Source organism: Zonotrichia leucophrys, chromosome 25 (genome assembly GCF_028769735.1).
Source record: "Zonotrichia leucophrys gambelii isolate GWCS_2022_RI chromosome 25, RI_Zleu_2.0, whole genome shotgun sequence".
NCBI lineage: Eukaryota > Metazoa > Chordata > Aves > Passeriformes > Passerellidae > Zonotrichia > Zonotrichia leucophrys.
The window spans coordinates 3873140-3899850 of record NC_088194.1 but is presented as its reverse complement, the minus strand read 5'-3'; the positions used below and the strand labels follow the sequence as shown (position 1 = coordinate 3899850).

At 54.9% G+C, this 26711-nt stretch overlaps 4 protein-coding genes across 4 annotated transcripts in view; 3 read left to right on the top strand and 1 right to left on the bottom strand.

Annotated features, from left to right (window-relative positions):
* Nucleotides 1–5490: 5490 nt before the first annotated feature.
* Nucleotides 5491–7763, top strand: LOC135457654 (uncharacterized). The gene is made up of 2 exons (XM_064732351.1): nt 5491–5628; nt 6474–7763. Exons 1-2 carry the CDS (start codon nt 5491–5493, stop codon nt 7761–7763), a joined length of 1428 nt encoding a protein of 475 aa, XP_064588421.1.
* A 335-nt stretch (nt 7764–8098) lies between these two features.
* LOC135457653 (trichohyalin-like) lies at nt 8099–13313 on the top strand. Its single transcript, XM_064732350.1, has 5 exons — nt 8099–8244; nt 8396–8636; nt 8771–10230; nt 10377–10597; nt 10825–13313. Exons 1-5 carry the CDS (start codon nt 8099–8101, stop codon nt 13311–13313), a joined length of 4557 nt encoding a protein of 1518 aa, XP_064588420.1.
* Nucleotides 13314–16749: 3436 nt separating this feature from the next.
* S100A11 (S100 calcium binding protein A11) lies at nt 16750–20247 on the top strand. Its single transcript, XM_064732592.1, has 3 exons — nt 16750–16996; nt 18577–18714; nt 19973–20247. The coding sequence occupies exons 1-3, from the start codon at nt 16994–16996 to the stop codon at nt 20123–20125; spliced, it is 294 nt and encodes a 97-aa protein (XP_064588662.1). The 5' UTR covers nt 16750–16993; the 3' UTR covers nt 20126–20247.
* Nucleotides 20248–21229: 982 nt separating this feature from the next.
* Nucleotides 21230–26711, bottom strand: part of COPA (COPI coat complex subunit alpha) — a 51990-nt gene continuing 46508 nt past the window's right edge. Inside the window, exons 29-32 of the mRNA XM_064732349.1 lie at nt 25749–25859; nt 24854–25015; nt 23730–23924; nt 21230–21724 (exon numbers count right to left, since the gene is read on the bottom strand). Of these exons, the coding sequence (XP_064588419.1) occupies nt 21665–21724; nt 23730–23924; nt 24854–25015; nt 25749–25859 (528 nt within the window). The 3' untranslated portion in view covers nt 21230–21664. The remainder of the gene's footprint in view (nt 21725–23729; nt 23925–24853; nt 25016–25748; nt 25860–26711) is intronic.

Genomic DNA, 26711 nt, shown 5'->3' with positions numbered 1-26711 from the left:
AATTCCTGCCCAATTGCTGCCCAATTTCTGCTCAATTCCTGCCCAATTCCTGCCCAGTTCCTGCCCAATTCCTGCCCCAATTCCTGCCCAATTCCTGCCCAGTTCCTGCCCAATTCCTGCCCAGTTCCTGCCCAGTTCCTGCCCAGTTCCTGCCCAATTCCTGCCCAATTCCTCCCCAATTCCTGCCCAATTCCTGCCCAATTCCTGCCCAATTCCTGCCCAATTCCTGCCCAATCTCTGCCCAGTTCCTGCCCAATTGCTGCCCAATTTCTGCTCAATTCCTGCCCCAATTCCTGCCCAATTTCTGCTCAATTCCTGCCCAATTCCTGCCCAATTCCTGCCCAGTTCCTGCCCAGTTCCTGCCCAGTTCCTGCCCAATTTCTGCCCAATTCCTCCCCAATTCCTGCCCAATTCCTCCCCAATTCCTGCCCCAATTCCTGCCCAATTCCTGCCCAATTTCTGCCCAGTTCCTGCCCAATTTCTGCTCAATTCCTGCTCAATTCCTGCCCAATTCCTGCCCAGTTCCTGCCCAATTCCTGCCCAATTCCTGCCCAGTTCCTGCTGGGGATGTCCATGGGAGGGGCCAGGAATTCATTTCAGAGAAAATCCTCATTAATTAAATTTTTTTCATAATTAAAAGCAAATAAAGACGGGGGGATTGGGTGAGGGGCGTTTCAGGGGTGTCTCCCCTGGAATTCCCAGGCCGGAATCTTGATCCTATAAAAGATGGATTTGGGTGGGATATTTGGAATTCCCAACCTTCCCCTGGTGTGTCCACAGCTGAGACCCCGCACCAGAACTCATCCCAAAATTCCACAAATCCGGGATGCCCCGATCTGGGGAATTCTGATGGAATTTTGGAATTCCGGATCCCGAAAATCCCACAAATCCAGGCCCGACCCGGGGGATTCTGAGGGAATTCTGGAATTCCGGATCCCCAAAATCCCACAAATCTGTGCCCGACCCAGGGAATTCTGAGGGAATTTTGGATCCCCAAAATCCCACAAATCTGTGCCCGACCCGGGGAATTCTGAGGGAATTTTGGAATTCCAGATCCCCAAAATCCCACAAATCTGTGCCTGACCCGGGGAATTCTGAGGGAATTCTGGATCCCCAAAATCCCACAAATCTGTGCCTGACCCAGGGAATTCTGAGGGAATTCTGGATCCCCAAAATCCCACAAATCTGTGCCTGACCTGGGGAATTCTGAGGGAATTCTGGATCCCCAAAATCCCACAAATCTGTGCCCGACCCGGGGAATTCTGAGGGAATTCTGGAATTCCGGATCCCCGTGGATTTGCTGCTGTGGTTTCTGGTTTGGGATTTGTGATTCAGAGCCGAGGCCGCTGTGGGATCCGGGGCCGTCTCGGGGGTGACGTCGGAGGTGGCGCCCGGGGCTCCGTGTCCTGCGTGTCACCGACCTCAGGCGAGGCGTGGGCACCTGATCGGGGACAGACAGACGGGGACAAACAGGATGAGTGGGGTGAGCAGTCCTGGGGCTCCGGCCCCGCTGACCTCACCCCACTGCCCGTCCACATCCCGGCTGGAAAAGCGTCCCAGCATCCAGGTGGGACAAATTCCGCCCTCCCAGGTGGGTCCAGCCTGGCCTTGGGCACTTCCAGGGATGAGGAATCCGTAAAATCCCATCCAAACCGGCCGAGGGGATTCTGGAATGGTTTGGGATGGAAAAGAACCTGAAATCCCAAAAAATCCCACCCCAGTTCCATGGGCAGGGACCTTCCCCTATCCCAGGTGGTCCAACCTGGCCTTGGACACTTCCAGGGATGGGGAATCCATGGAATCACCTGGGCCAGGGAAGGATTGATCCCTAAAATTCCATCTAAACCGGCCAAGGGAATTCTGGAATGGTTTGGGATGGAAAAGAACTTTAAATCCCCAAAAATCCCGCCCCAGTTCCATGGGCAGGGACCATCCCCTATCCCAGGTGGTTCCAGGGATGGGGAATCCATGGAATAATCTGGAATAACCTGGGGCAGGGAAGGATTGATCCCTAAAATCCAATCTAAACCGGCCCAGGGAATTCTGGAAGGGTTTGGGATGGAAAAGAACCTGAAATCCCAAAAAATCCCGCCCCAGTTCCATGGGCAGGGACCATCCCCTATCCCAGGTGGTTCCAGGGATGGGGAATCCATGGAATAATCCGGAATAACCTGGGCCAGGGAAGGATTGATCCTGAAAATCCCATCCAAACCAGCCAAGGGAATTCTGAAAGGGTTTGGGATGGAAAAGAACCTTAAATCCCCAAAAATCCCACCCCGGTTCCATGGGGAGTGACCATCCCCTATCCCAGGTGGGTCCAGGGATGGGGAATCCATGGAATAATCTGGAATAACCTGGGCCAGGGAAGGATTGATGCCTAAAATTCCATCTAAACCAGCCAAGGGAATTCTGGAAGGGTTTGGGATGGAAAAGAACCTGAAATCCCAAAAAATCCCGCCCCAGTTCCATGGGCAGGGACCTTCCCCTATCCCAGGTGGTTCCAGGGATGGGGAATCCATGGAATAATCAGGAATAACCTGGGCCAGGGAAGGATTGATCCCTAAAATCACATCCAAACTGGCCAAGGGAATTCTGGAATGGTTTGGGATGGAAAAGAACCTTAAATCCCAAAAAATCCCGCCCCAGTTCCGTGGGCAGGGACCTTCTGCTATCCCAGGTGGGTCCAGCCTGGCCCTGGGCACTTCCAGAGATGGGGAATCCATGGAATCACCTGGGCCAGGGAAGGATTGATCCCTAAAATCCCATCTAAACCGGCCAAGGGAATTCTGGAAGGGTTTGGGATGGAAAGGAACCTTAAATCCCAAAAAATCCCACCACAATTCCATAAGCACTCCCAGGACGTGCCTGGAGCCTCAGGAAAAGCATTTTTGGGGAAAATCCAGCAGGAAAAGGGGTTGGCACCACCAGGACGAGCCTGGAGCCTCAGGGAAAGCATTTTTTGGGGAAAATCCAGCAGGAAAAGGGGCTCAGCATGGCCAGGACGTGCCTAGAACCTCGTTGCCTCATCCTGGGAATGTCAGCAAATCCCAGGAAAGCGCTCCCGAGCCCAGGGAGCTTTTCCAAGGCGGATTCCCGAGGCCCCGGCCCCTGGGGTGGGGATTCCAGACAGTTACAGGCCACCAAACCCCCCCTCATTTGCATAATCACCCCCAAAATTACAGCGTCCCAAGGGTGTCATTATCGCCCGGGCGGGGCCTAATTTGCGCCAGGGTAATTTAATCCGGGTTCCAAAAAAAAAAAAAAAAAAAAAAAAAAATCCCAAAAATGAACGGTGGGGACAAATCCCTGGGCTGAGTGTCCCCGAGGTTATTAATTAGGCAGCGTTAATTAATTGGGCTCCTACACCCAGGGTGAGCCACGGGCGAGGCTGTGGGACGAGTTCCTGCTCTGGGGTGGCCCCCGTGATGTCCCCTCCAAACCCCAAATCCAGGCTCTGGAATTTTCCAGATTTCCTCTAAGAGCTCCTGGGGAATAAAGGAAGAGTTCATTAATTTGCCGTTCGAAAGATTAAATTAAAAAATAAGGGGATTGTGAGGTAATTACGGCCCGAGGGCAGCCAGAGGAAATTCAGCGTTAATCGACCTCTCAGCAGAGGTTTCTCTGCTTTTATTTTTAATTAAAATCGAGCCAAGTTGAAATTAAAATGGTCCGATTAATATTAGGAGTTTTATCATTATTTTTCTCAATGAGAAGTCATCAATTGATTACAATTTCCTTGTTCAAAAATCCGTTTAAAAATTCATTTAATCATTTAAAAATGGCTGTGGTGGGTTTATTTTTAATATTGGATAATATGGCCAAATATTAATGAGAAGTAAAAATAAGAATAAAACTCTACAGGGGTGTCCCATGAACCAAAACCAGGAGGATTTGGGGAACCTCACCCAGATTTTAGGGCTGAAATCTTCTTCCCTTTGCCTGATCCAAACCTCAGCGACCTCGGGTTTGAAATTCCAAAGGAATTGCACAAAAAAGGGACAAAAAATCCCCTCTGGAATTGTGGGATGAATTACGTGGGTCATAAAGATCTGATCTGCTCGTCCTGAGCTCTGCTGCCATCAGCACTTAAATTTTCCTTTTAATTAATTTAATTAATTTAATTAATTTAATTTAAATATTAATCCCTATTTTCATGTGGTTTCGCAGGTGCTAAAGACACAAATCCCACCCATAACACAAATATTTACACTGAAATCCGCCCTCCTCCCTTTACGCTCTGGAGCCCTTCCAGATTTTCCCCCCCACAAAAAAAAAAAAAATCCGAAACTCGACCATAAAAGGATTTTACAGCCAGGATTTTCCAGGATTAGGCGGAACCGGCCCGAAGAGCCGCTGCTATTTCGGGGTGAAAATGATAGGGAAGGGTTGATAAAGCCAAATAACCCGTTTGGGACTGGGCTTGGCCCGGGATGAATCAGGACAACGTCCACGAAGGGTGGCTCCTGTCCAACCCCAACGGGGACCCTATAAAAGCAGCGCCGGCCCGGCCTGGCTCCGCACGGCTTCCCAGGAATCCCACTCGCTCCCGACGGTCACTTGGGTGAGTGGGGCTCCCTCGGGAATGTTCCCTTCGCCGGGAACGCTCCCCTGGTTCGTTGGGAATTTGGGAATTCTGGTGTTTCTCCAGGATTCATGGTGGACGGGAGAGTCGTTCCTGGCGTTTTTTGGGAATATCGAGGGGTTTCTCCCTGTTGGGATCATCCTGGAGGGAAGGGAATACGGGAGAAGTTTGGGGAGATCTTTGGGGGAGTGGGGTCAGCTCCCGGCCCCTTCTCCGTGGGAATGCCGGCGCTTCCATGGGGCAGGGAGTGCTCGTGTGCCCGGGCACGTTCCGGAGGCGGGAATGGGGCTCGGCGCCGCTCCCCGGGATCAGATCGGGCGCGGAGGTTCCCCATGAGAGATTTGGGCGTCCCACAAAGGGAGGAAGGAGGGAAGGAGGAGGCTCTGGAGGTTTCCAGGCGCAGCTCCTGAGGTCTCTGCCCCAGATCTTGTCTTGGGTTGGGTTAAAGCTGCTCTCGCCAGGATCACAGGGATGGGTCTGGGGAACACCAGGAAGTGCTGGAATGAGGCCACGGAGATGCTCCAAGGGCTGGGGGAAGGTTGGGAGAGCTTCTGGGGAGGAGAAGCTCCGTGGTGACCTGAGAGACCTCCCTGGACAGCAGAGGGGTTGGACTGGTTCCATATTCCATATTCCAAGGAAATATTCCATGGGATAACCCCACGGGGCAGGATCTGGGGGCACCTCTTGAGTCAGCACCGCCGGGTCCCTCCCCGTCACCGCGCCCCCGTCACCGTTCCCGCTCCGACGTCACCCAAAGGCGTCAGTGGCAAGGCCAGAGGCCACTCCCCATCCCACTAAAACCCCGGAATGTGCTCCCAACGGAGCCGGGAATTCTCCTCCCTCTTCCCAAGGGGATCCCCCAGCCCTCGGTGTGCTCCTGTCCCTCCAGGCTCGCTCGGATCTGCAGGATGTCCCCGTTCTTGGACAGCATCGCCACCATCGTCGGCGTCTTCCAGCAGCACGCCCGGGGAGATGGGGACGGCTCCGGGCTCAGCCGCAGGAGGATGAGGGAGCTGATCCAGAGGGAATTCGCAGATTCCCTGGTGGTGAGCACTGGAGTGTGGGAATGGCAAAATGCTCTCTGGAAAGGGAATGGGGAGGTCTCCACCAAAGGTTGGGTTCCACCAAAGTTTGGGTTCCAACAAAGGTTGGGTTCCACCAAAAGTTGGGTTTCACCAAAGGTTGGATTCCAACAAAGGTTGGGTTCCACCAAAGTTTGGGTTCCACCAAAGTTTGGGTTCCACCAAAGGTTGGGTTCCACCAAAGGTTGGGTTCCACCAAAGGCTGGGTACCACCAAAGTTTGGGTTCCACCAAAGGTTGGGTTCCACCAAAGTTTGGGTTCCACCAAAGGTTGGGTTCCACCAAAGGTTGGGTTCCACCAAAGGTTGGGTTCCACCAAAGGTTGGGTTCCATCAAAGGTTGGGTTCCACCAAAGGTTGGGTTCCACCAAAGTTTGGGTTCCACCAAAGGTTGGGTTCCACCAAAGGTTGGGTTCCATCAAAGGTTGGGTTCCACCAAAGTTTGGGTTCCATCAAAGGTTGGGTTCCACCAAAGGTTGGGTTCCACAAAAGGTTGGGTTCCACCAAAGTTTGGGTTCCACCAAAGGCTGGGTTCCACCAAAGGTTGGGTTCCACCAAAGGTTGGGTTCTTCTGTGCTGGGAAGGGAATGGAGAACCCTGAGGGAGCTGGGGCGGCTCAGCCTGGAGAAAAGGGGGATCCCGGGAGGGTTTTGGGGAATGAATTCCCACAGCTGGTGCTGAGCCCTACAAGTGAAATTATGAGAGATGGAAGGAGAATTCCTGTGACTCTTCCCACTGTTGCATTTCTCCCCCAAGGAGCAGGAAGAGCAAAATCCCCTTTTTTCCCCCACCCCGTGTTTTTTCCCTGCAGAAGCCACACGACCCTCAGACCATCGAGAAGATCCTGCAGTTCCTGGAGTGGGATGGGGACGGGGACATCGACTTCAACGAGTTCCTCCTCCTGGTGTTCCGCGTGGCCAAGTGCTGCTTCTGGTTCCAGCCGAGGGCCCCGTTCCTGGTGCAGAGGACAAAGCTCCTGAGCAGCGGGAAATCCCTGCGGGAGCCGGAATTCAGGAGCAGAGGGAGCCGCCGGCAGCTCCAGGAGGAGGAGGAGGAGGAGGAGGAGGAACGACAAACGTGGGAGAGGAATCGTGAGGCTGAGCTGCAAGGAGACCTCAGGGTCAGGGAGGTGGAAATCTTGGAGGAAACGAGGAGGGACCAGCAGGAACGTCGCACACGGAGCAGGGAGGAACCACGCCAGGAGCTGATCCCTCGGGAACGGAGCCAGGAGCCGTGCGAGCAGCGGGAGGGCCGGAGAAGGCGGCAGCCCCCGGAGCCGGACAGACCAGAGAGGAGAGACCAGGAGGAAGAGGAGGCAGACGTGAGGACAGGCAGGCAACGCCGGGAACCCCAAGCACGGCCGGACCGGTGGAGCCGCCAGGAGCCGGGGCGTGATGAAAGAACCCAGCGGCCACGAGGAGCAGATGGAGAAGGAGACAACCGGCCACGGGAACCCGAATTGCTCCGGGAGGAGAGGAGCCGCCACCGCCGGCGTGAGCTGGGACAAAGGGAGCTGGAAGGGAGAAGGTGCCGGGCGGCCGAGCTGGAATGTCCGGAGTCCAGGAGGCCACACCAGGCGTACCTGGAGGAACCGTTAGAGATCGACCTCGGGGAATGTGGGAGAGCAGAGCCTGAGGAACGCGGCTACGGACGGAGAACAAAGCGGGAACGGGAGCTGGAACTGGCGGAAAGGGAAAGGGAGATCCGGGAGGAGCAGGAGAGGAGAGAAAGAGATGATCCCAGAAGAAAAGGGAGAACGAGAGAGAGAAGGGTGGATGAGGAACAGGAGCTGGAGGTGGAGGTGTCTGAGCGCCGGGCACGGGAAAGGGAGGAAGAAGTGGCTGCCAGAAACCTGAGAGAGACACGGGAGAGACGAGAGCGAGAAATTCGTGAGATTGAAGATGATGGGAGGAGACAGAGAGAATCAGTGAGGTTTGAAAGGGACAGAGAGATCTCAGTGGCAGCAGCTGAAGCCGATGTCAAAGTGCGCCGAGAGATCCGGGAACGGGAGCCACGAGAGGAGCTGAGAAGGAGGGAATGCCCCGTGAGTGTGGAGAAGACAGAAGAATTTGCCCCAGAGGAGACAGGGAAGAGGCCCTGAGGGAGCGGAGAATCGATCAGCAACAGGAGCTGGAGGTGTCCGAGCGCCAGGAACGGGAAAGGGAGGAAGAAGTGGCTGCTATTGTCGGCGAGAGACACGGGACAGACGTGAGCGTGAAACTCGTGAGACTGAAATCGATGGAAGGAGAGAACAAGAAGTGTATGACAGGAGAAGACAGATCTCAGTGGCAGCAGCTGAAGCCGATGTCAAAGTGCGCCGAGAGATCCGGGAACGAGGTGAGGAGCTGAGAAGGAGAGAACGTCCCTGTGACGGAGAAAACAGAAGAATTTGCCCCAGAAGAGAAAGAGATGAGATTCCGGGGGAGAGGAGAATCGATGCTGAACAGGAGCTGGAGGTGTCTGAGCGCCGGGCACGGGAAAGGGAGGAAGAAGTGGCCAGAGCCGGCCAGAGAGAGACACGGGAGAGACGTGAGCGTGAAATTTGTGAACTTGAAGCTGATGCAAGAAGACAGAGAGAATCAGTGAGGTTTGAAAGGGAGAGAGAGATTTCAGTGGCAGCAGAAGAAGCCGATGTCAAAGTGCGCCGAGAGATCCGGGAACGAGGTGAGGAGCTGAGAAGGAGAGAACGTGCCTGTGAGCGTGAGGAGGAAGAGAGGAATTCTCCCGTGTCAGAGAGAGGGAAGACGCCCTGAGGGAGCGGAGAATTGATGTTGAACGGGAGCTGGAGGTATCTGAGAGCCGCAGGCGGGAAAGGGTGGATGAAGAGGCCACAATTGGCCGGAGAGAGACACGGGACAGGCGTGAAATTCGTGAGATTCGTGATCTTGAAGCTGATGCAAGAAGACAAAGAGAAACTCTGAGGTACGAGAGGGACAGAGAGATCTCAGTGGCAGCAGCAGAAGCCGACGTCAAAGTGCGCCGAGATATCCGGGAACAAGGTGAGGAGCTGGGAAGGAGAGAACGTCCCTGTGAGGGAGAAAACAGAAGAATTTGCCCAGAAGAGAAAGAGATGAGATTCGGGGGGAGAGGAGAATCGATGTTGAACAGGAACTGGAGGTGTCTGAGCGCCGGGCACGGGAAAGGGAGGAAGCAGTGACCAGAGTTGGCCAGAGAGAGACACGGGACAGACGAGAGCGTGAAATTCGTGAACTTGAAACTGATGGGAGGAGACAGAGAGAAACTCTGAGGTACGAGAGGGACAGAGAGATCTCAGTGGCAGCAGCCGAAGCCGATGTCAAAGTGCGCCGAGAGGAGCTGAGAAGGAGAGAACGTCCCTGTGAGCGTGAGGAGGAGGCGGAACCAGAGAGGAGAATCTCCCGTGTCAGAGAGAGGGATGAGGCCCTGAGGGAGAGGAGAATCGATGTTGAACGGGAGCTGGAGGTGTCTGAACACCGGGCACGGGAAAGGGAGGAAGAAGTGACCAGAGCTGGCCAGAGAGAGACACGGGACAGGCGTGAAATTCGTGAGATTCCTGAACTTGAAGTTGATGCAAGAAGACAGAGAGAAACCCTGAGGTACGAGAGGGACAGAGAGATCTCAGTGGCAGCAGCAGAAGCCGATGTCAAAGTGCGCCGTGAGATCCGGGAACGGGAGCCTCGAGAGGAGCTGAGAAGGAGAGAACGTCCCTGTGAGCGTGAGGAGGAAGAGAGGAGAATCTCCCGTGTCAGAGAGAGGGATGAAGCCCTGAGGGAGCGGAGAATTGATGTTGAACGGGAGCTGGAGGTATCTGAGAGCCGCAGGCGGGAAAGGGTGGATGAAGAGGCCGCAATTGGCCAGAGAGAGACACGGGAGAGACGTGAAATTCGTGAGATTCGTGATCTTGAAGCTGATGCAAGAAGACAAAGAGAAACCCTGAGGTACGAGAGGGACAGAGAGATCTCAGTGGCAGCAGCTGAAGCCGATGTCAAAGTGCGCCGAGAGATCCGGGAACGAGGTGAGGAGCTGAGAAGGAGAGAACGTCCCTGTGAGCGTGAGGAGGAAGAGAGGAGAATCTCCCGTGTCAGAGAGAGGGAAGAGGCCCTGAGGGAGAGGAGAATCGATGTTGAACGGGAGCTGGAGGTGTCTGAGCGCCGGGCACGGGAAAGGGAGGAAGAAGTGGCCGCCAGAAACCTGAGAGAGACACGGGAGAGACGAGAGCGAGACATTCGTGAGGCTGAAATCGATGCAAGGAGAGAACAAGAAGTGTATGACAGGAGAAGAGAGATCTCAGTGGCAGCAGCTGAAGCCGATGTCAAAGTGCGCCGAGAGATCCGGGAACGAGGTGAGGAGCTGAGAAGGAGAGAACGTCCCTGTGAGCGTGAAGACAGAAGAATTTGCCCCAGAAGAGAAAGAGAGGAGACCCTGAGGGAGAGGAGAATTGACCAGGAACGGGAGCTGGAGGTGTCTGAGCGCCGGGCACGGGAAAGGGAGGAAGTGGCTGCCATTGGTCGGAGAGAGACACGGGAGAGACGTGAGCGTGAAATTCGTGAGATTGAAGATGATGAAAGGGGACAAAGAGAAACCCTGAGGTACGAGAGGGACAGAGAGATCTCAGTGGCAGCAGCTGAAGCCGATGTCAAAGTGCGCCGAGAGATCCGGGAACAGGAGCCTCGAGAGGAGCTGAGAAGGAGAGAATGCCCCGTGAGTGTGGAGAAGACAGAAGAATTTGCCCCAGAAGAGACAGGGAAGAGGCCCTGAGGGAGAGGAGAATCGATGTTGAACGGGAGCTGGAGGTGTCTGAGCGCCGGGCTCGGGAAAGGGAGGAGAGACAAGAGCGAGAAATTCGTGAAGTTGAAGCCGATGGAAGAAGACAAAGAGATTCAGAGAGGGACAGAGAGATCTCAGTGGCAGCAGCTGAAGCCGATGTCAAAGTGCGCCGAGAGATCCGGGAACGAGGTGAGGAGCTGAGAAGGAGAGAACGTCCCTGTGAGCGCGAGGAGGAAGAGAGGAGAATTCCCGGGTAAGAGAGAGGGATGAGGCCCTGAGGGAGAGGAGAATCGATGTTGAACGGGAGCTGGAGGTGTCTGAGCGCCGGGCACGGGAAAGGGAGGAAGCAGTGGCTGCCATTGGTCGGAGAGAGACACGGGACAGGCGTGAAATTCGTGAGATTCGTGATCTTGAAGCTGATGCAAGAAGACAAAGAGAAACTCTGAGGTACGAGAGGGACAGAGAGATCTCAGTGGCAGCAGCTGAAGCCGATGTCAAAGTGCGCCGAGAGATCCGGGAACGAGGTGAGGAGCTGAGAAGGAGAGAACGTCCCTGTGAGCGTGAGGAGGAGGCAGAACCAGAGAGGAGAATCTCCCGGGTCAGAGAGAGGGATGAAACCCTGAGGGAGAGGAGAATCGACCAGGAACGGGAGCTGGAGGTGTCTGAGCGCCGGGCACGGGAAAGGGAGGAAGAAGTGGCTGCCATTGGCCAGAGAGAAACACGGGACAGACGAGAGCGTGAAATTCGTGAGATTGAAGATGATGGGAGGAGACAGAGAGAATCAGTGAGGTTTGAAAGGGACAGAGAGATCTCAGTGGCAGCAGCAGAAGCCGATGTCAAAGTGCGCCGAGAGATCCGGGAACGAGGTGAGGAGCTGAGAAGGAGAGAACGTCCCTGTGAGCGTGAGGAGGAGGCAGAACCAGAGAGGAGAATCTCCCGTGTCAGAGAGAGGGAAGAGGCCCTGAGGGAGAGGAGAATCGATGTTGAACGGGAGCTGGAGGTGTCTGAGCGCCGGGCACGGGAAAGGGAGGAAGAAGTGGCCAGAGTTGGCCGGAGAGAGACACGGGAGAGACGAGAGCGTGAAATTCGTGAACTTGAAGATGATGCGAGGAGACAGAGAGAAACTCTGAGGTACGAGAGGGACAGAGAGATCTCAGTGGCAGCAGCTGAAGCCGATGTCAAAGTGCGCCGAGAGGAGCTGAGAAGGAGAGAACGTCCCTGTGAGCGTGAGGAGGAGGCAGAACCAGAGAGGAGAATCTCCCGTGTCAGAGAGAGGGAAGAGGCCCTGAGGGAGAGGAGAATTGACCAGGAGCGGGAGCTGGAGGTGTCTGAGCGCCGGGCACGGGAAAGGGAGGAAGAAGTGGCCAGAGTTGGCCAGAGAGAGACACAGAGAGAGCGAGACATCCGTGAGATTGAAGCTGATGGGAGGAGACAGAGAGAATCAGTGAGGTTTGAAAGGGACAGAGAGATCTCAGTGGCAGCAGCAGAAGTTGATGTCCAAGTGCGCCGAGAGATCCGGGAACGGGAGCCACGAGAGGAGCTGAGAAGGAGAGAACGTCCCTGTGAGCGTGAGGAGGAGGCAGAACCAGAGAGGAGAATCTCCCGTGTCAGAGAGAGGGATGAGGCCCTGAGGGAGAGGAGAATCGATGTTGGACGGGAGCTGGAGGTCTCTGAGCGCCGCAGCCGCCGGACACTGGACAGGAACACAGAAGTGACCATCACTGACCAGAGTGAGGCACGTGAGGAGATCAGGCTGGAGGTCCTGGAGGAGGAAGATGAGGAGGAGCTGGAGCAGGACCAGTTCCGGTACCAGACCCTGGACGTGGACACCACCGATCTCTGCCCCCCAGGACAGGAGATGCCCATCAGCGACCTCCGGGTCCGGTACCGCCCCGCCGACCCCGACGTCCGGCCCGAGGTCCGGCTGCTCCCCGAGCCCGTGGAGCCTCAGACCGTGGCCTACCTGGTGCACGTCATCCAGAACCAGCAGGACCCCAAAGCCGCCACCTACGAGATCGTGTGCCACCAGCCCGGCCAGCGCGGGCAGCCCGTGCGCGTCCGCACCTGCTCCGTGTCCCCGCGGCCACCGAGAGACCACCCTGAGGTGCCACCATCCAAACGCCCCCAGGAAAACCCCGATGAGGGCCTGGATGAGCCCAGGGAAAGATCCGGAAAAGAGGTGAAGGAAGGAGGCCTGGAGGATTCTGGAGCCCTGAGGGATTCCAGAGCTCTGCGGGATTCCGGAGCTCTGCGGGATTCTGGAGCCCTGAGGGATTCCGGAGCTCTGCGGGATTCTGGAGCCCTGAGGGATTCTGGAGCTCTGCGGGATTCCGGAGCTCTGCGGGATTCCAGAGCTCTGCGGGATTCTGGAGCCCCGAGGGATTCTGGAGCTCTGCGGGATTCTGGAGCCCTGAGGGATTCCGGAGCCCTGAGGGATTCTGGAGCTCTGCGGGATTCTGGAGCCCTGAGGGATTCTGGAGCCCTGAGGGATTCCGGAGCCCTGAGGGATTCTGGAGCTCTCCGGGATTCCGGAGCCGTGCGGGATTCCGATGAGCTGGAAGCCGTGAAGGGCGAGCGGGTGAAACCCAAGGAGCTCCGGAGGCGCCCCGAGGTCCCCGAGGCGGAGCAGGAGCAGCCCCAGGGTGAGGAGCCCCAGAAGGGGCGCAGAGAGCGCCAGGCCGGCCAGGCCAAGAGCGGAACCGCCCCGGAACGCCGGGATCCGGAGCGGAGAGAGCCCGGAGAGGGAACCCGGGAGGGCGAGGAGGCTCCCGAGGAGGAACCCAGCAAGAGGAGCCCTCGGGAAGCGGAAAATTCCCGCGTTTCTCGGGATGGTGGCGCCAAGCAGGGCCAGGAGCCCCCGCAGGAGGCCCCAAACCGCGCCAGGGATGAATCCAAAACATCCTGAGGGGAATCTGCCTCTCCCTGGAGCCTCTCCGGTCCTTTTGAGGGTCACTTCTGCCCCTCGGGATGTGGTGGCCCAGCAGTGATGGACTCAAAAGGATCTCGGGGTGTCCAGTGGGGTTTGGGGGCTTTTCCCTGGAATGGATCCCCAGCAGGAAGGGAGATTCCCCCAGATCTGGAGTTTCTGCCTCCCTGCTGGGTGTGTCCCTCGATATTTAATCACTTTTTCTGCTCTAATTGGAGTCCTTGGGTGCCTCTGTCCTCTTTTGCACCCTGGGGTGGCACTTCAGGTTCCCCCAGCCCGGGGGATGCTCTCAGCTTCTAATTTTTTAAACTCCAAAAAAAATTCCTGATTTTGGGGCCTGGAAATCCTCAAGGCTGGGAGGGAAAAACAAAAAAATCACATTTTTACCTTTTTTGCCTGGATTCCAGCAGAATTCCAGCTCCAGGCCCGGGGGTTTGGAGCCACAGGGTGCTGGTGGTGGGTGGGGGATTCTCCTTCTCCTCCTTTTCCTTTTCCTTCCTTTTTATCGCATGGAAAATGGGAATAAACGGCTGATTCCTGCAGAGGCTGCGAGCGTCACCTTCCGGAGGGCTGGGAGGGCTGGGATCGGGCATTCCCAGTTTGGGATTGGGCATTCCCAGTTTGGATTGGGCATTCCCAGTTTGGGTCAGGCATTCCCAGTTTGGATCACGCATTCCCAGTTCAGGTCAGACATTCCCAGTTTGGGTCAGACAATCCCAGTTTGGATTGGGCATTCCCAGTTGGGATCACGCATTCCCAGTTTGGGTCAGGCATTCCCAGTTTGGGTCAGGCATTCCCAGTTTGGGATTGGGCATTCCCAGTTTGGATCATGCATTCCCAGTTTGGATCATGCATTCCCAGTTTGGGTCAGGCATTCCAGTTTGAATTGGGCATTCCCAGTTTGGATCGGGCATTCCCAGTTTGGATTGGGCATTCCCAGTTCAGATCAGGCATTCCCAGTTCAGGTCAGACATTCCCAGTTTGGGTCAGGCATTCCCAGTTTGGATCACGCATTCCCAGTTGGAATCAGGCATTCCCAGTTTGGGATTGGGCATTCCCAGTTTGGGTCAGACATTCCCAGTTCAGATCAGGCATTCCCAGTTTGGGTCAGGCATTCCCAGTTGGGATCAGGCATTCCCAGTTTGGGATCGGGCATTCCCATTTGGAATCAAGTATTCCCAGTTTGGATTTGGCATTCCCAGCTTGGATTGGGCATTCCCAGTTGGGATCAGGCATTCCCAGTTGGAATCAGGCATTCCCAGTTTGGGTCAGGCATTCCCAGTTTGGATCAGGCATTCCCAGTTTGGATCAGGCATTCCCAGTTTGGGTCAGACATTCCCAGTTTGGATCGGGCATTCCCAGTTTGGATCGGGCATTCCCAGTTTGGATTGGGCATTCCCAGTTCAGATCAGGCATTCCCAGTTCAGGTCAGACATTCCCAGTTTGGGATTGGGCATTCCCAGTTGGGATCACGCATTCCCAGTTTGGGTCAGGCATTCCCAGTTTGGGTCAGGCATTCCCAGTTTGGGTCAGACATTCCCAGTTTGGATCGGGCATTCCCAGTTTGGGTCAGACATTCCCAGTTTGGGTCAGGCATTCTCAGTTCAGCCCCCTGATCCTCCTGATCCCAAATCCCGCCCAATCCCCATTTCCCATTCCCACATCCGGCTCCAGAGCCAGCGCCTCTCCCAAGGGTCTGTCCCCACTCTGTCCCCAAGTGATGGGGACAGGAACAGTGACACTGGCAGGGTTTGGTGATGGGGACAGGGACAGTGACACAGCTGGGTGACAATGCCAGGGACAGGGACAGTGACACAGCTGGGTGACAATGCCAGGGACAGGAACAGTGACACTGGCAGGGCTCGGTGACAATGCCAGGGGCAGTGACACAGCTTGGTGGCAATGCCAGGGACAATGCCAGGGGCAGTGTCAGCCCTTGGTGGCAATGCCAGGGACAATGCCAGGGACAATGCCAGGGACTGTGACACATCTTGGTGGCAATGCTAGGAACAGTGCCAGGGACAGTGCCAGCCCTTGGTGACAATGCCAGGGGCAGTGCCAGCCCTTGGTGACAATGCCATGGACAATGCCAGGGGCAGTGTCAGCCCTCGGTGACAATGCCAGGGGCAGTGCCAGGGACAGTGTCAGCCCTTGGTGGCAATGCCAGGGACAATGCCAGGGGCAGTGCCACAGCTCGGTGACAATGCCAGGGACAGTGTCAGCCCTTGGTGGCAATGCCAGGGGCAGGAACGGTGACACTGGCAGGGCTCGGTGACAATGCCGGGGACAGTGTCAGCCCTCGGTGGCAATGCCAGGGGCAGTGCCAGCCCTTGGTGGCAATGCCAGGGGCAGTGCCAGCCCTCGGTGACAATGCCAGGGACAATGCCAGGGGCAGTGCCAGCCCTCGGTGACAATGCCAGGGGCAGTGCCAGCCCTTGGTGACAATGCCAGGGACAATGCCAGGGGCAGTGTCAGCCCTCGGTGACAATGCCAGGGGCAGTGACACAGCTTGGTGGCAATGCCAGGGACAGGAACAATGACACTGGCAGGGCTGGGTGGCAATGCTAGGAACAGTGCCAGGGACAGTGTCAGCCCTCGGTGGCAATGCCAGGGGCAGTGACACAGCTGGGTGACAATGCCAGGGACAGGAACGGTGACACTGGCAGAGCTCAGTGATGGGGACAGGGACAGTGCCACAGCTCGGTGACAATGCCAAGGACAGTGCCACAGCTCGGTGACAATGCCAGGGACAGGAACAGTGACACTGGCAGGGCTCGGTGATGGGGACAGGGACACCGCTTGGTGGCAATGCCAGGGACAATGCCAGGGACAGTGACACATCTTGGTGGCAATGCTAGGAACAGTGCCAGGGACAGTGCCAGCCCTCGGTGACAATGCCAGGGACAATGCCAGGGGCAGTGTCAGCCCTTGGTGACAATGCCAGGGGCAGTGACACAGCTCGGTGACAATGCCAGGGACAGTGTCAGCCCTCGGTGACAATGCCAGGGGCAGTGCCAGCCCTCGGTGGCAATGCCAGGGACAATGCCAGGGGCCGTGCCACAGCTCGGTGACAATGCCAGGGGCAGTGACACGGCTTGGTGGCAATGCCAGGGACAAGAACGGTGACACTGGCAGAGCTCAGTGACAATGCCGGGGACAGTGCCAGCCCTCGGTGACAATGCCAGGGGCAGTGCCACAGCTCGGTGACAATGCCAGGGACAATGCCAGGGGCAGTGTCAGCCCTCGGTGACAATGCCAAGGACAGTGCCAGCCCTCGGTGACAATGCCAGGGGCAGTGTCACAGCTTGGTGACAATGCCAGGGACAGTGTCAGCCCTCGGTGACAATGCCAGGGACAATGCCAGGGGCAGTGCCAGCGCTCGGTGACAATGCCAGGGGCAGTGACACCGCTGCCAGCGCCCTGACGATTGCAGGGCTATCCCAAGGAGCAAACGGGGCCGGGCAGGGCTCGGGGGTGCCCGCAGAGCCCCGGACCGGGCCGGGCACATTCCAGGGCCGCGGGAGGAGCCGCTGGAACGGGAATTGCCCAACGCGTCCGGGCTGACTCAGCCCGGGCGGGGCTCCCCGACTTTCCCCGGGCTTTCTTTTTCCCGATCCCACAAACTCCGAACCGGAGCGGAGCCGCCGCCTGTCCCAGCCATGGTGAGGAATTCCCGGGAATTCCAGGGGGAATATGGATATGGAGACGGGGGGGAAATGGAGATTTTCCGGGAAAACGGCCCAAAATCGGACCTGGAGGGGGTAGGGCGTGGTCTGGCAAAGGGAGGAAGGAGGAGAGGGGAGAAATGGAAAAATGGGGGAAAAAAGGGGAAAAACAGGGAAAAAAACGGGTGGAAAGTGGGGGGAAAAATCAGGGAAGAAACTGGGAGGAAAATGGGGAAAAAACAGGGGAAAACAGGAAAAAATGGGGGGAAACAGGGAAAAAATGGAGAAAAATAATGGGTGAAAAAGAGGGGAAGTGAGTGAAAAACAAAGAAAACCCAGGGTGGGGAGAAACAGAAAAACGGGGGGAAACGGGAAAAAACAGTGGGGGGGAAACAGGTAAAAAACGAATAGAAAATGGCAGAAAAAACAGGGCAGAAACCGGAAAAAAAAAGGAGAAAAATCAGAGAAAAACATGAAAAAAACCGGGGAAAATAGGGGGAAAATGGAGAAAACCGGGGAAAATAGGGGGAAAATGGAGAAAACCGGGGAAAATGGGTGAAAAACAGGGAAAATGGGTGAAAAGCAGAAAAACCCCGAGATGGGGTGGGGAGAAATGGGGGAAAAGGGGAAAGAGCGGATCCAGGCCGGCCCTTCCCACGGATCCGCCACCTCCCCAGGGCATTTTCCAGGAGCCGCTCCCGATCCGGGCCCGTCCCGCTGTGCCAGGAACGAAATCCAGGGAAAAATGCGGCGGGACGGGTCCGGCCGAGCCCCGAAAAAACCGGGATTGCTCTTGGAAAAGCTGGAGTGGCACGGGAAGGGTTTCCCTGATTCCTAAAATATTCGGGATTGCTCATTGGAGCCCCTGGGATGGGCACAGGAGGATCCTCGTCCCCAAAAAATTGGGATTGCTCCTGGAATGGGCAGAGAAAGTTCCTTCTGCCCTTCCCTCATCCCCAAAAAACCCGGGATTTCTCCCTGGAAAACCTGGAATGGGCACAGGGGGTTCCCGAGCCTTTCCCTCATCCCAGAAAATTCGGGATTTCTCCTTGGAATGGGCGGGCACAGGGGCCTTTCCCTGCTCCCAGAAAATCCGGGATTGCTCCCAGCACACCTGGAATGGGCACAGGGGGTTCCCGAGCCTTTCCCTCATCCCAGAAAATTCGGGATTTCTCCTTGGAATGGGTGGGCACAGGGGCCTTTCCCTGCTCCCCAAAAATCCGGGATTGCTCCCAGCACACCTGGAATGGGCACAGGGGGTTCCCGAGCCTTTCCCTCATCCCAGAAAATCCGGGATTTCTCCCTGGAAAACCTGGAATGGGCACAGGAGGCTCTTCCAGCTCTTCCCTCATCCCAGAAAATTCGGGATTTCTCCTTGGAATGGGCGGGCACAGGGGCCTTTCCCTGCTCCCAGAAAATCCGGGATTGCTCCCAGCACACCTGGGACGGGCACAGGGGGTTCCCGAGCCTTTCCCTGCTCCCTGAAAATCCGGGATTGCTCCCAGCACACCTGGGACGGGCACAGGGGGTTCCCGAGCCATTCCCTGACCCCAAATCCCGGGATTTCGGCCCCCCAGCCCACGGAGACGGAGCGCTGCATCGAGTCGCTGCTGGCCGTGTTCCAGCGCTACGCCGGGCGCGAGGGCGACGCCTGCACGCTCTCCAAGCGGGAATTCCGCGCCTTCATGGACACCGAGCTGGCCGCCTTCACCAAGGTGCGGGGACGGGGGCCTGGGGTGGGAGCCATGGGGTGGGATCCATGGGATTGATGGGATCCATGGGATGGGATCCATGGGATGGGATCCATGGGACTGGGATGGGATCCATGGGATTGATGGGATCCATGGGATGGGATGGGATCCATGGGATTGGGATCCATGGGATGGGATGGGATCCATGGGATGGGATCCATGGGATTGGGATGGGATCCATGGGATTGATGGGATCCATGGGATTGGGATGGGATCCATAGGATGGGATCCATGGGATTGATGGGACGGGATCCATGGGATTGGGATGGGATCCATGGGATTGGGATCCATGGGATGGGATGGGATCCATGGGATGAGATCCATGGGATGGGATGGGATCCATGGGATGGGATCCATGGGATGGGATCCATGGGATGGGATGGGATCCATGGGATGGGATCCATGGGATGGGATGGGATCCATGGGATGGGATCCATGGGACTGGGATGGGATCCATGGGATTGGGATGGGATCCATGGGATTGGGATGGGATCCATGGGATTGGGACGGGATCAATGGAATGGGAGAGGATCAATGGGATCCATGGAATAGGGTGGGGATAGGATCAATGGGATCCATGGGATTGGGATGGGATGGGATTGATGGCGTGAGATCCATGGGATGTGATCCATGGGATTGGGATGGGGATGGGATCCGTGGGATTGATGGGATGGGATCAATGGGATCCATGGAATGGGGTGGGGATAGGATCAATGGGGTCCATGGAATGTGAGGATCAATGGGATCCATGGAACAGGGTGAGGATGGGATCAGTGGGATCCATGGAATGATATGGGGATAGGATCAATGGGATCCATGGGATGGGATGGGATCAATGAGATGGGATCCATGGGATGGGGAATGGGATCCATGGGAACAATGGGATCGATGGGATGGGATCGATGGGATGGGATGGGATCAATGGGATGGGATCCATGGGATGGGGATGGGATCAATGGGATCAATGGGATTGGGATGGGATCGATGGGATGGGATGGGATCAATGGGATGGGATGATCCAGGGGGTCCCAGCCCCGGGGCTGTGCCAGGATGGAATCTGGAGCAGGAGGGGGCTGTAGGAACATCCCTGAACGTGACAATTCAAGGATTCTCCATCCCAAACCACTCCAGCATTCCCTGAGCTGCCCTCCCTTCCTGAGCAGGGAATTCATCCCCTCATTCCAGGCACCAATTCCCGGTTTTTATTTTTTCCCTTTCCCAGAACCAGAAGGACCCGGGCGTGGTGGACAGGATGATGAAGAAGCTGGACATGAACAGCGATGGGCAGCTGGACTTCCAGGAGTTCCTGAACCTCATCGGGGGCATCGCCGTGGCCTGCCACGACTCCCTGGTGCTCAAGGCCCCCAAACCCTGAATCCAGAGGCTCCGGCTCCCCCCAGAATTCCCTATGGAATGCTGGAAATGATGGAATGCTCGCATTCCCTTTTTTTTCACCCCTTGCTTTTTTATGGATAAATAAAAGGTTGAAGACCCCGATTCCGGGATCTGTGAAGGGAGGGGGGGAGAATCCCAAAATTATCCTCACCTGCTCTGGATTCCAGGGATTCCCTGCAGGGATGAGGATCTGACCCTCCCTGAGCCCCTTCTGACGCTTCCCAACCCTTTTTCCATGGAAAAATCATCCCAGATTTCCAGCCCTGGCACAGCTCGAGGCCGTTCCCTCTTGTCCTGCCCCTGTTCCCTGGGATCAGATCCCAAATTTCCCCTGGCATCAGATCCCAAATCCCCCTGGCATCAGATCCCAATTCCTCCCTGGAATCAGATCCAAATCTCCTCTGGTAGATCCCAAATTCGCCCTGGATCCCCCTTTTCCCTGGGATCAGATCCCAAATTCCCCCTGGAAGATTCCAAATTTCCTCTGAAAGATCCCAAATCTGCCCTGCATCCCAAATTCCCCCCGGCAGATCCCAAATCCCCCCCTGGATCCCCCTTTTCTCTGGGATCAGATCCCAAATTCCCTCTTGCAGATCCCAAATTCCCCCTGGATCCTCCTTTTCTCCAGGCTGAGCTCCCTCAGGATTCTCCATTCCCTTTTCCATCCCCATTCCCTGCACACTCCCAGCCCCTCATTCCACACCCTGGACATTCCAAGCAGGACAATCCCTGGAATTGCATCCCTGGAATTGCATCCCTGGAATTGCATCCCTGGATCCTCCCCCGTTGTTATTCCCATCCCTCTCCCCCTTCAAGGATCAGAATCCACCCAAAATTTGGGAATCCCGGAGCCTTTTCCATGCCCTGGGGCCAAAACTGCACCTGGAAAAGCAGGACAGGCCCTCAGGGTTAATTGGGGCGTTAATTACACCCCGCTAATTAACACACCCGAATCATCCCAGGAGAGCCGATCCCATCCTCTGGAACATTCCCAGCTCTCCAAGCAGAGGTGGGAAAAGGGATTAAATTCCCTTTTTTAATTTTTTTTTTTTTTTGGCGTGTCCTGAGCTGCAAACCAGGAAAATCCAGGTGATTAACGAACTTTATTAACAATGGGAGCTCATTAAGTTGCCATGGCGACAACAACAGGAGGAGTCAACAAACACGGGGCCACTTCCAGAGGGAGCGGGATTTCCCTGGATTCGGGATTTACGGAGCAAATTCCAGGTTTTCTGAGCAGTTTTTTAGGGTTTTAAGGGGAGCAGAGGTGGTTGTGTCACAACCTGGATTTGGGAAAAACCTCCCCTTTCCCCCTCTGGAAAAAAATTGGGATAAAAGCACAGGAAAACCACTCTGGGAACAAGGAAAAAACAATTCCTGCTAAATGTGGGGAAAAAAATCCCAATCTGGCATCGCAGAGTGGGGAAAAACCAGGAAGGGAGGATGGGAATGGTCAGGGGGAGGGAGTGGAGGGAAAGCCGGGATGGGGGAGCGGGAATTTCCTAAACCAGGAGAATTCCTAGCGGAACTGGAGCGGGCTGATGCGCAGCCCCAGCACGTCCTTCCCGATCTCCGTCACCTGCAGGGACAAAGAGAGGATTTAGGGGTGAAAATTCGGGATTTAGGGGTGAAAGTTTGGGATTTAGAGGTGAAAATTTGGGATTTAGAGGTGAAAATTTGGGATTTAGGGGTGAAAGTTTGGGATTTAGGGGTGAACTATCAGGATTTAGGGGCTGGGTTTGTGGCTGTCACTCCTGGGCCTCTACTAGGAGCAGTGGGAAGGGTTTGGGAGAGTCCTGAGATCCCTTGGTGGGATTTGGGTGGGAATTTGAGGGATTTGTGTGGAAATTTGAGGGATTTTAGGGGATATTTAAGATATTTCCATGGATATTTGTGGTATTTCCACAGATGGATGAAATTCCCCCTCAGCCTCCTCCAGACCAACCAGGCCCAACTCCCACAGGCCTCCCCTTGTGGAAAAAACACTTCAGAGCCCAAATCCCCTCTCAGATGAGAGGCTTTTTTGGTATTTTGGAGATATTTCCATGGATATTTAAGATATTTCCATGGATATTTAAGATATTTCCATGGATGGATGAAATTCCCCCTCAGCCTCCTCCAGACCAACCAGGCTCAACTCCCACAGGCCTCCCCTTGTGGAAAAAACACTTCAGAGCCCAAATTCCCTCTCAGATGAGAGATTTTTTTTTGTATTTTGGAGATATTTCCATGGATATTTAAGACATTTCCATGGATATTTAAGATATTTCCATGGATATTTCAGACATTTCCATGGATATTTGTGATATTTCCACAGATGGATGAAATTCCCCCTCAGCCTCCTCCAGACCAACCAGGCCCAACTCCCACAGGCCTCCCCTTGTGGGAAAAACACTCCAGAGTTCAAATTCCCCTCAGAGGAGAGATTTTTGGGGATATTTGAGATATTTCCATGAATATTTGAAATATTTCCAGAGATGAGCAAGATTCCCCCTCAGCCTCCTCCAGACCAGCCAGGCCCAACACCCCACAGACCTTCCTTGTGGAAAAAACACTTCAGAGCCCAAATTCCCTCTCAGATGAGAGATTTTTTTGGTATTTTGGAGATATTTCCACAAATATTTGAGATATTTCCAGAAATACTTGAGATGTTTCCACATAAGGATAAGTTTCCCACTCAGCCTCCTGCAGACCAACCAGGCCTAACTCCCACAGGCCTCCCTTGTGGGAAAAAGGCTCCATAGCCTAAATCCCCTCTCAGAGGAGAGATTTTTGGGAATATTTAAGCTATTTCCACAAATATTTTAGATATTTCCACAGATATTGTAGATATTTCCACGTATTAATAAGTTTCCCCTTCAGCTTCCTCCAGACGAACCAGGCCTAACTCCCACAGGCCTCCCTTGTGGGAAAAAGGCTCCATAGCCTAAATCCCCTCTCAGAAGAGAGATTTTTGGGAATATTTAAGCTATTTCCACAAATATATGAGATATTTCCACAGATATTGTAGATATTTCCACGTATCAATAAGTTTCCCCCTCAGCTTCCCCCAGACCAACCAGGCCTAACTCCCACAGGCCTCCCTTGTGGGAAAAAGGCTCCATAGCCTAAATCCCCTCTCAGAGGAGAGATTTTTGGGAATATTTAAGCTATTTCCACAAATATATGAGATATTTCCATGAATATTGTAGATATTTCCATGGATTAATAAGTTTTCCCCCTCAGCTTCCTCCAGACCAACCAGGCCCAACTCCCACAGGCCTCCCTTGTGGGAAAAAGGCTCCATAGCCTAAATCCCCTCTCAGAGGAGAGATTTTTGGGAATATTTAAGCTATTTCCACAAATATTTTAGATATTTCCATGAATATTGTAGATATTTCCATGGATTAATAAGTTTCCCCCTCAGCTTCCTCCAGACCAACCAGGCCCAACTCCCACAGGCCTCCCTTGTGGGACAGGCCCCAAACCCTCTCCGGAACCACAAAATGTCCGTCCCCCGTGAGGGCAGCGCTGACCCCTCAAACCACCTCCACACCCCGACCTTTCCCAGCCCACAGCTCAGCAGGATGTCCCTGTCCCCTCACCGTGGTGACGCGGCAGATCTGTCCCCGGAACTCGGGGCTGTAGCAGGCCCCGCTGAGGGGACACTTCTCCACGGCCTTGCCGCGGTAGATGGGGCGGTAGGAGGCGGCGCAGATGTCGAAGGGGTTGTGCTGGTCGTAGTTGAGCTGGTGGCTGTCGATGGGGTTCTTCTCGCACGCCGCCAGGATCTTCCGCGTCTGGGAACGGCGGCGCCGTGAGCACGAGGACGGGGACACCCCAAAATGGGTCACGATGGGAGTTTGGGGACGGGGACACCACAAAATGGCTTCCAGTGGGAGTTTGGACACAGGGATACCCCAAAAATGGTTTCACAGGAAGGGTTCCACACCTGAGGGCCTCAGCTGGGGTTTGGGGACAAGGACACCCCAAAAACGGCGTCATAGCGAGGGTTTGGGGACAGGGATACCCCAAAAAATGGTTCCACAGGAAGGGTTCCACACCTGAGGGCCTCAGCTCAGGTTTGGGGAAAAGGGCCCCCCACAAACGGTGTCACAGGGAGGGTTTGGACACAGGGATACCCCAAAAATGGTTTCACAGGAAGGGTTCCACACCTGAGGGCCTCAGCTCGGGTTTGGGGACAAGGGCCCCCCACAAATGGTGTCACAGTGGGAGTTTGGACACAGGGATACCCCAAAAATGGTTTCACAGGAAGGGTTCCACACCTGAGGGCCTCAGCTCGGGTTTGGGGACAAGGGCCCCCCACAAATGGTGTCACAGTGGGGGTTTGGGGACAGGGATACCCCAAAAATGGTTCCACAGGAAGGGTTCCACACCTGAGGGCCTCAGCTGGGGTTTGGGGACAAGGACACTCCAAAAACGGCGTCATAGCGAGGGTTTGGGGACAGGGATACCCCAAAAATGGTTTCACAGGAAGGGTTCCACACCTGAGGGCCTCAGCTGGGGTTTGTGGACAAGGACACTCCAAAAACAGTGTCACAAGGGGGGTTTGGGGATAAGAACAACCCAAAAATGGTGTTTCCCAACTTGAGGGCCTCATCTGAGGACTTCACCTTGAGTTTGGGGACAGGGCCATTGGGGACAGGGCCATTTGGGGACAGGGCCTTTGGGGACAATGCCTTTGGGGACAATGCCTTTGGGGTCTCACCTGCTGGGCCACCTCGGGCTTGGGGCCGAGCTCGAGCAGGCGCCGGGCGAAGGTGGCGGCGCTTTTGAAGTTCTTGAGCTTGAAGAAGAGGTTGAGGGCGGTGCGGAGCACCAGGATCATGTGCACGGGCTGCAGGTTGGAGTGCGTGAAGTAGGCGGCCATCTGCCAGGGAAAGCAAGGGTTAAAATCCTTGGGAATAATGGGAATTATGACAAGGAATCCCTCTTTTCCCTGTTGTGTTTGTGTTGAAGGCAGAATTCCAAATTTCCAGTGAGGTTTTTACCACCTCAGGAATCTCACATTTCCCCTCGGGAATTCCATGTTTTTCCCCTGAGAAATTCCCATATTTTCCCTTCATGAATTCAGTGTTTTCCCCTCAGAAATTCCCACATTTCCCCCTCATAAATTCTGTGTTTTCTCCTTGGTAATTCCCTCATTTCTTCTCTCAGGAATTCCACATTTCCCTCCTCAGGAATTCCGTTGTTTTCCCCTCAGAAATTCCCATATTTTCCCCTCATGAATTCTGTGTTTTCCTCTCAGTAACTCCTTCATTTCCTCCCTCAGGAATCTCACATTTCCCCTTCATGAATTCTGTGTTTTCCTCTCAGTAACTCCTTCATTTCCTCCCTCAGGAATTCCTTGTTTTCCCCCTCAGAAATTTCCTCATTTCCACCTCAGGAACTCCCACATTTCCCCCCTCAGGAATTCCCACATTTTCCCCTCAGGAATTCCCACATTTCCCCCTCACCAATTCCCACATTTCCTCCCTCAGGAATTCTGTGTTTTCCCCCTCAGAAATCCCACATTTTCTCCTCAGGAATCCCCTCATTTCCCCTCAGTAATTCCATGTTTTCCCCTCAGGAATTCCTTCTTTTTCCCCTCAGGCCTCCCTCACCTCACAGATTCTCTTCTGCTGCTCCAGCGTCTCCTTGGGCAGTTTCTTCCTCTCGATCTCCATGGACAACCCCACGATGTATTCCCGGCAAATGGCGACCAGCTGCTGCGCCTTTGGGACAAAAGTGGGGATCAAACCCTTCCCTGGGGACACCCCGGGATCGGGATGGGAAATCCCACATTTCCCCCCTCAGGAATCCCACAGTTTTTCCCCTCAGAAATTCCCACATTTTCTTCCTCAGGAATCCCACAACCTCTCAGGAATTCCATGGTTTTCAGGGCAGGATTCCCACATTTCCCCTCAGAAATTCCCACCTTCTCCCCTTAGAAGTTCCTACATTTTGCCATCATAAATTTCAAGTCTTCCCCCTCAGAAATCCCACACTTACCCCCTCAGGAATTCCCACATTTGCCCCCCTCAGAAATTCCCCCATTTGCCCTCCTCACAAATTCCATGTTTGCCCCTCACGAATCCCACGTTTGCCCCTCATGAATCCCACATTTCCCCCTCACGAATCCCCACATTTTCCCCATCATGAATCCCACATTTCCCCCCTCAGAAATTCTGTGGTTTCCATGGCAGAATCCCCACATTTCCCCCTCAGGTATTCCATATTTTCTAAAGCAGGAATTCCCACATTTCCCCCTCACGAATTCCAAGTTTTTCAGGGCAGAATCCCCACATTTCCCCCTCACGAATTCCATGTTTTCCATAGCAGAATCCCCACATTTCCCCTCACAAATTCCATGTTTTCCCCTCACGAATCCCCACATTTCCCCCTCACGAATTCCACGTTTTTCATGGCAGAATCCCCACATTTCCCCCTCAGGATTTCCCACATTTTCCACCTCACGAATCCCACGTTTTTCCCTCAGGAATTCTGTGTTTTCCAAGGCAGAATCCCCACATTTCCCCCTCAGCAATCCCACACTTCGCCCCTCAGGAATTCCTACATTTCCCCCT

Coding starts and splice junctions, on each gene's coding strand:
- LOC135457654 (XM_064732351.1), top strand. CDS start 5,491: ATGTCCCCGTTCTTGGACAGCATCGCCACCATCGTCGGCGTCTTCCAG. Junction 5,629..6,473: donor AATTCGCAGATTCCCTGGTG/GTGAGCACTGGA, acceptor TTTTCCCTGCAG/AAGCCACACGACCCTCAGAC.
- LOC135457653 (XM_064732350.1), top strand. CDS start 8,099: ATGCTGAACAGGAGCTGGAGGTGTCTGAGCGCCGGGCACGGGAAAGGG. Junction 8,637..8,770: donor CAGCAGAAGCCGACGTCAAA/GTGCGCCGAGAT, acceptor GATGTTGAACAG/GAACTGGAGGTGTCTGAGCG. Junction 10,598..10,824: donor CCGAGAGATCCGGGAACGAG/GTGAGGAGCTGA, acceptor GTGATCTTGAAG/CTGATGCAAGAAGACAAAGA.
- S100A11 (XM_064732592.1), top strand. Junction 18,715..19,972: donor AGCTGGCCGCCTTCACCAAG/GTGCGGGGACGG, acceptor TCCCTTTCCCAG/AACCAGAAGGACCCGGGCGT.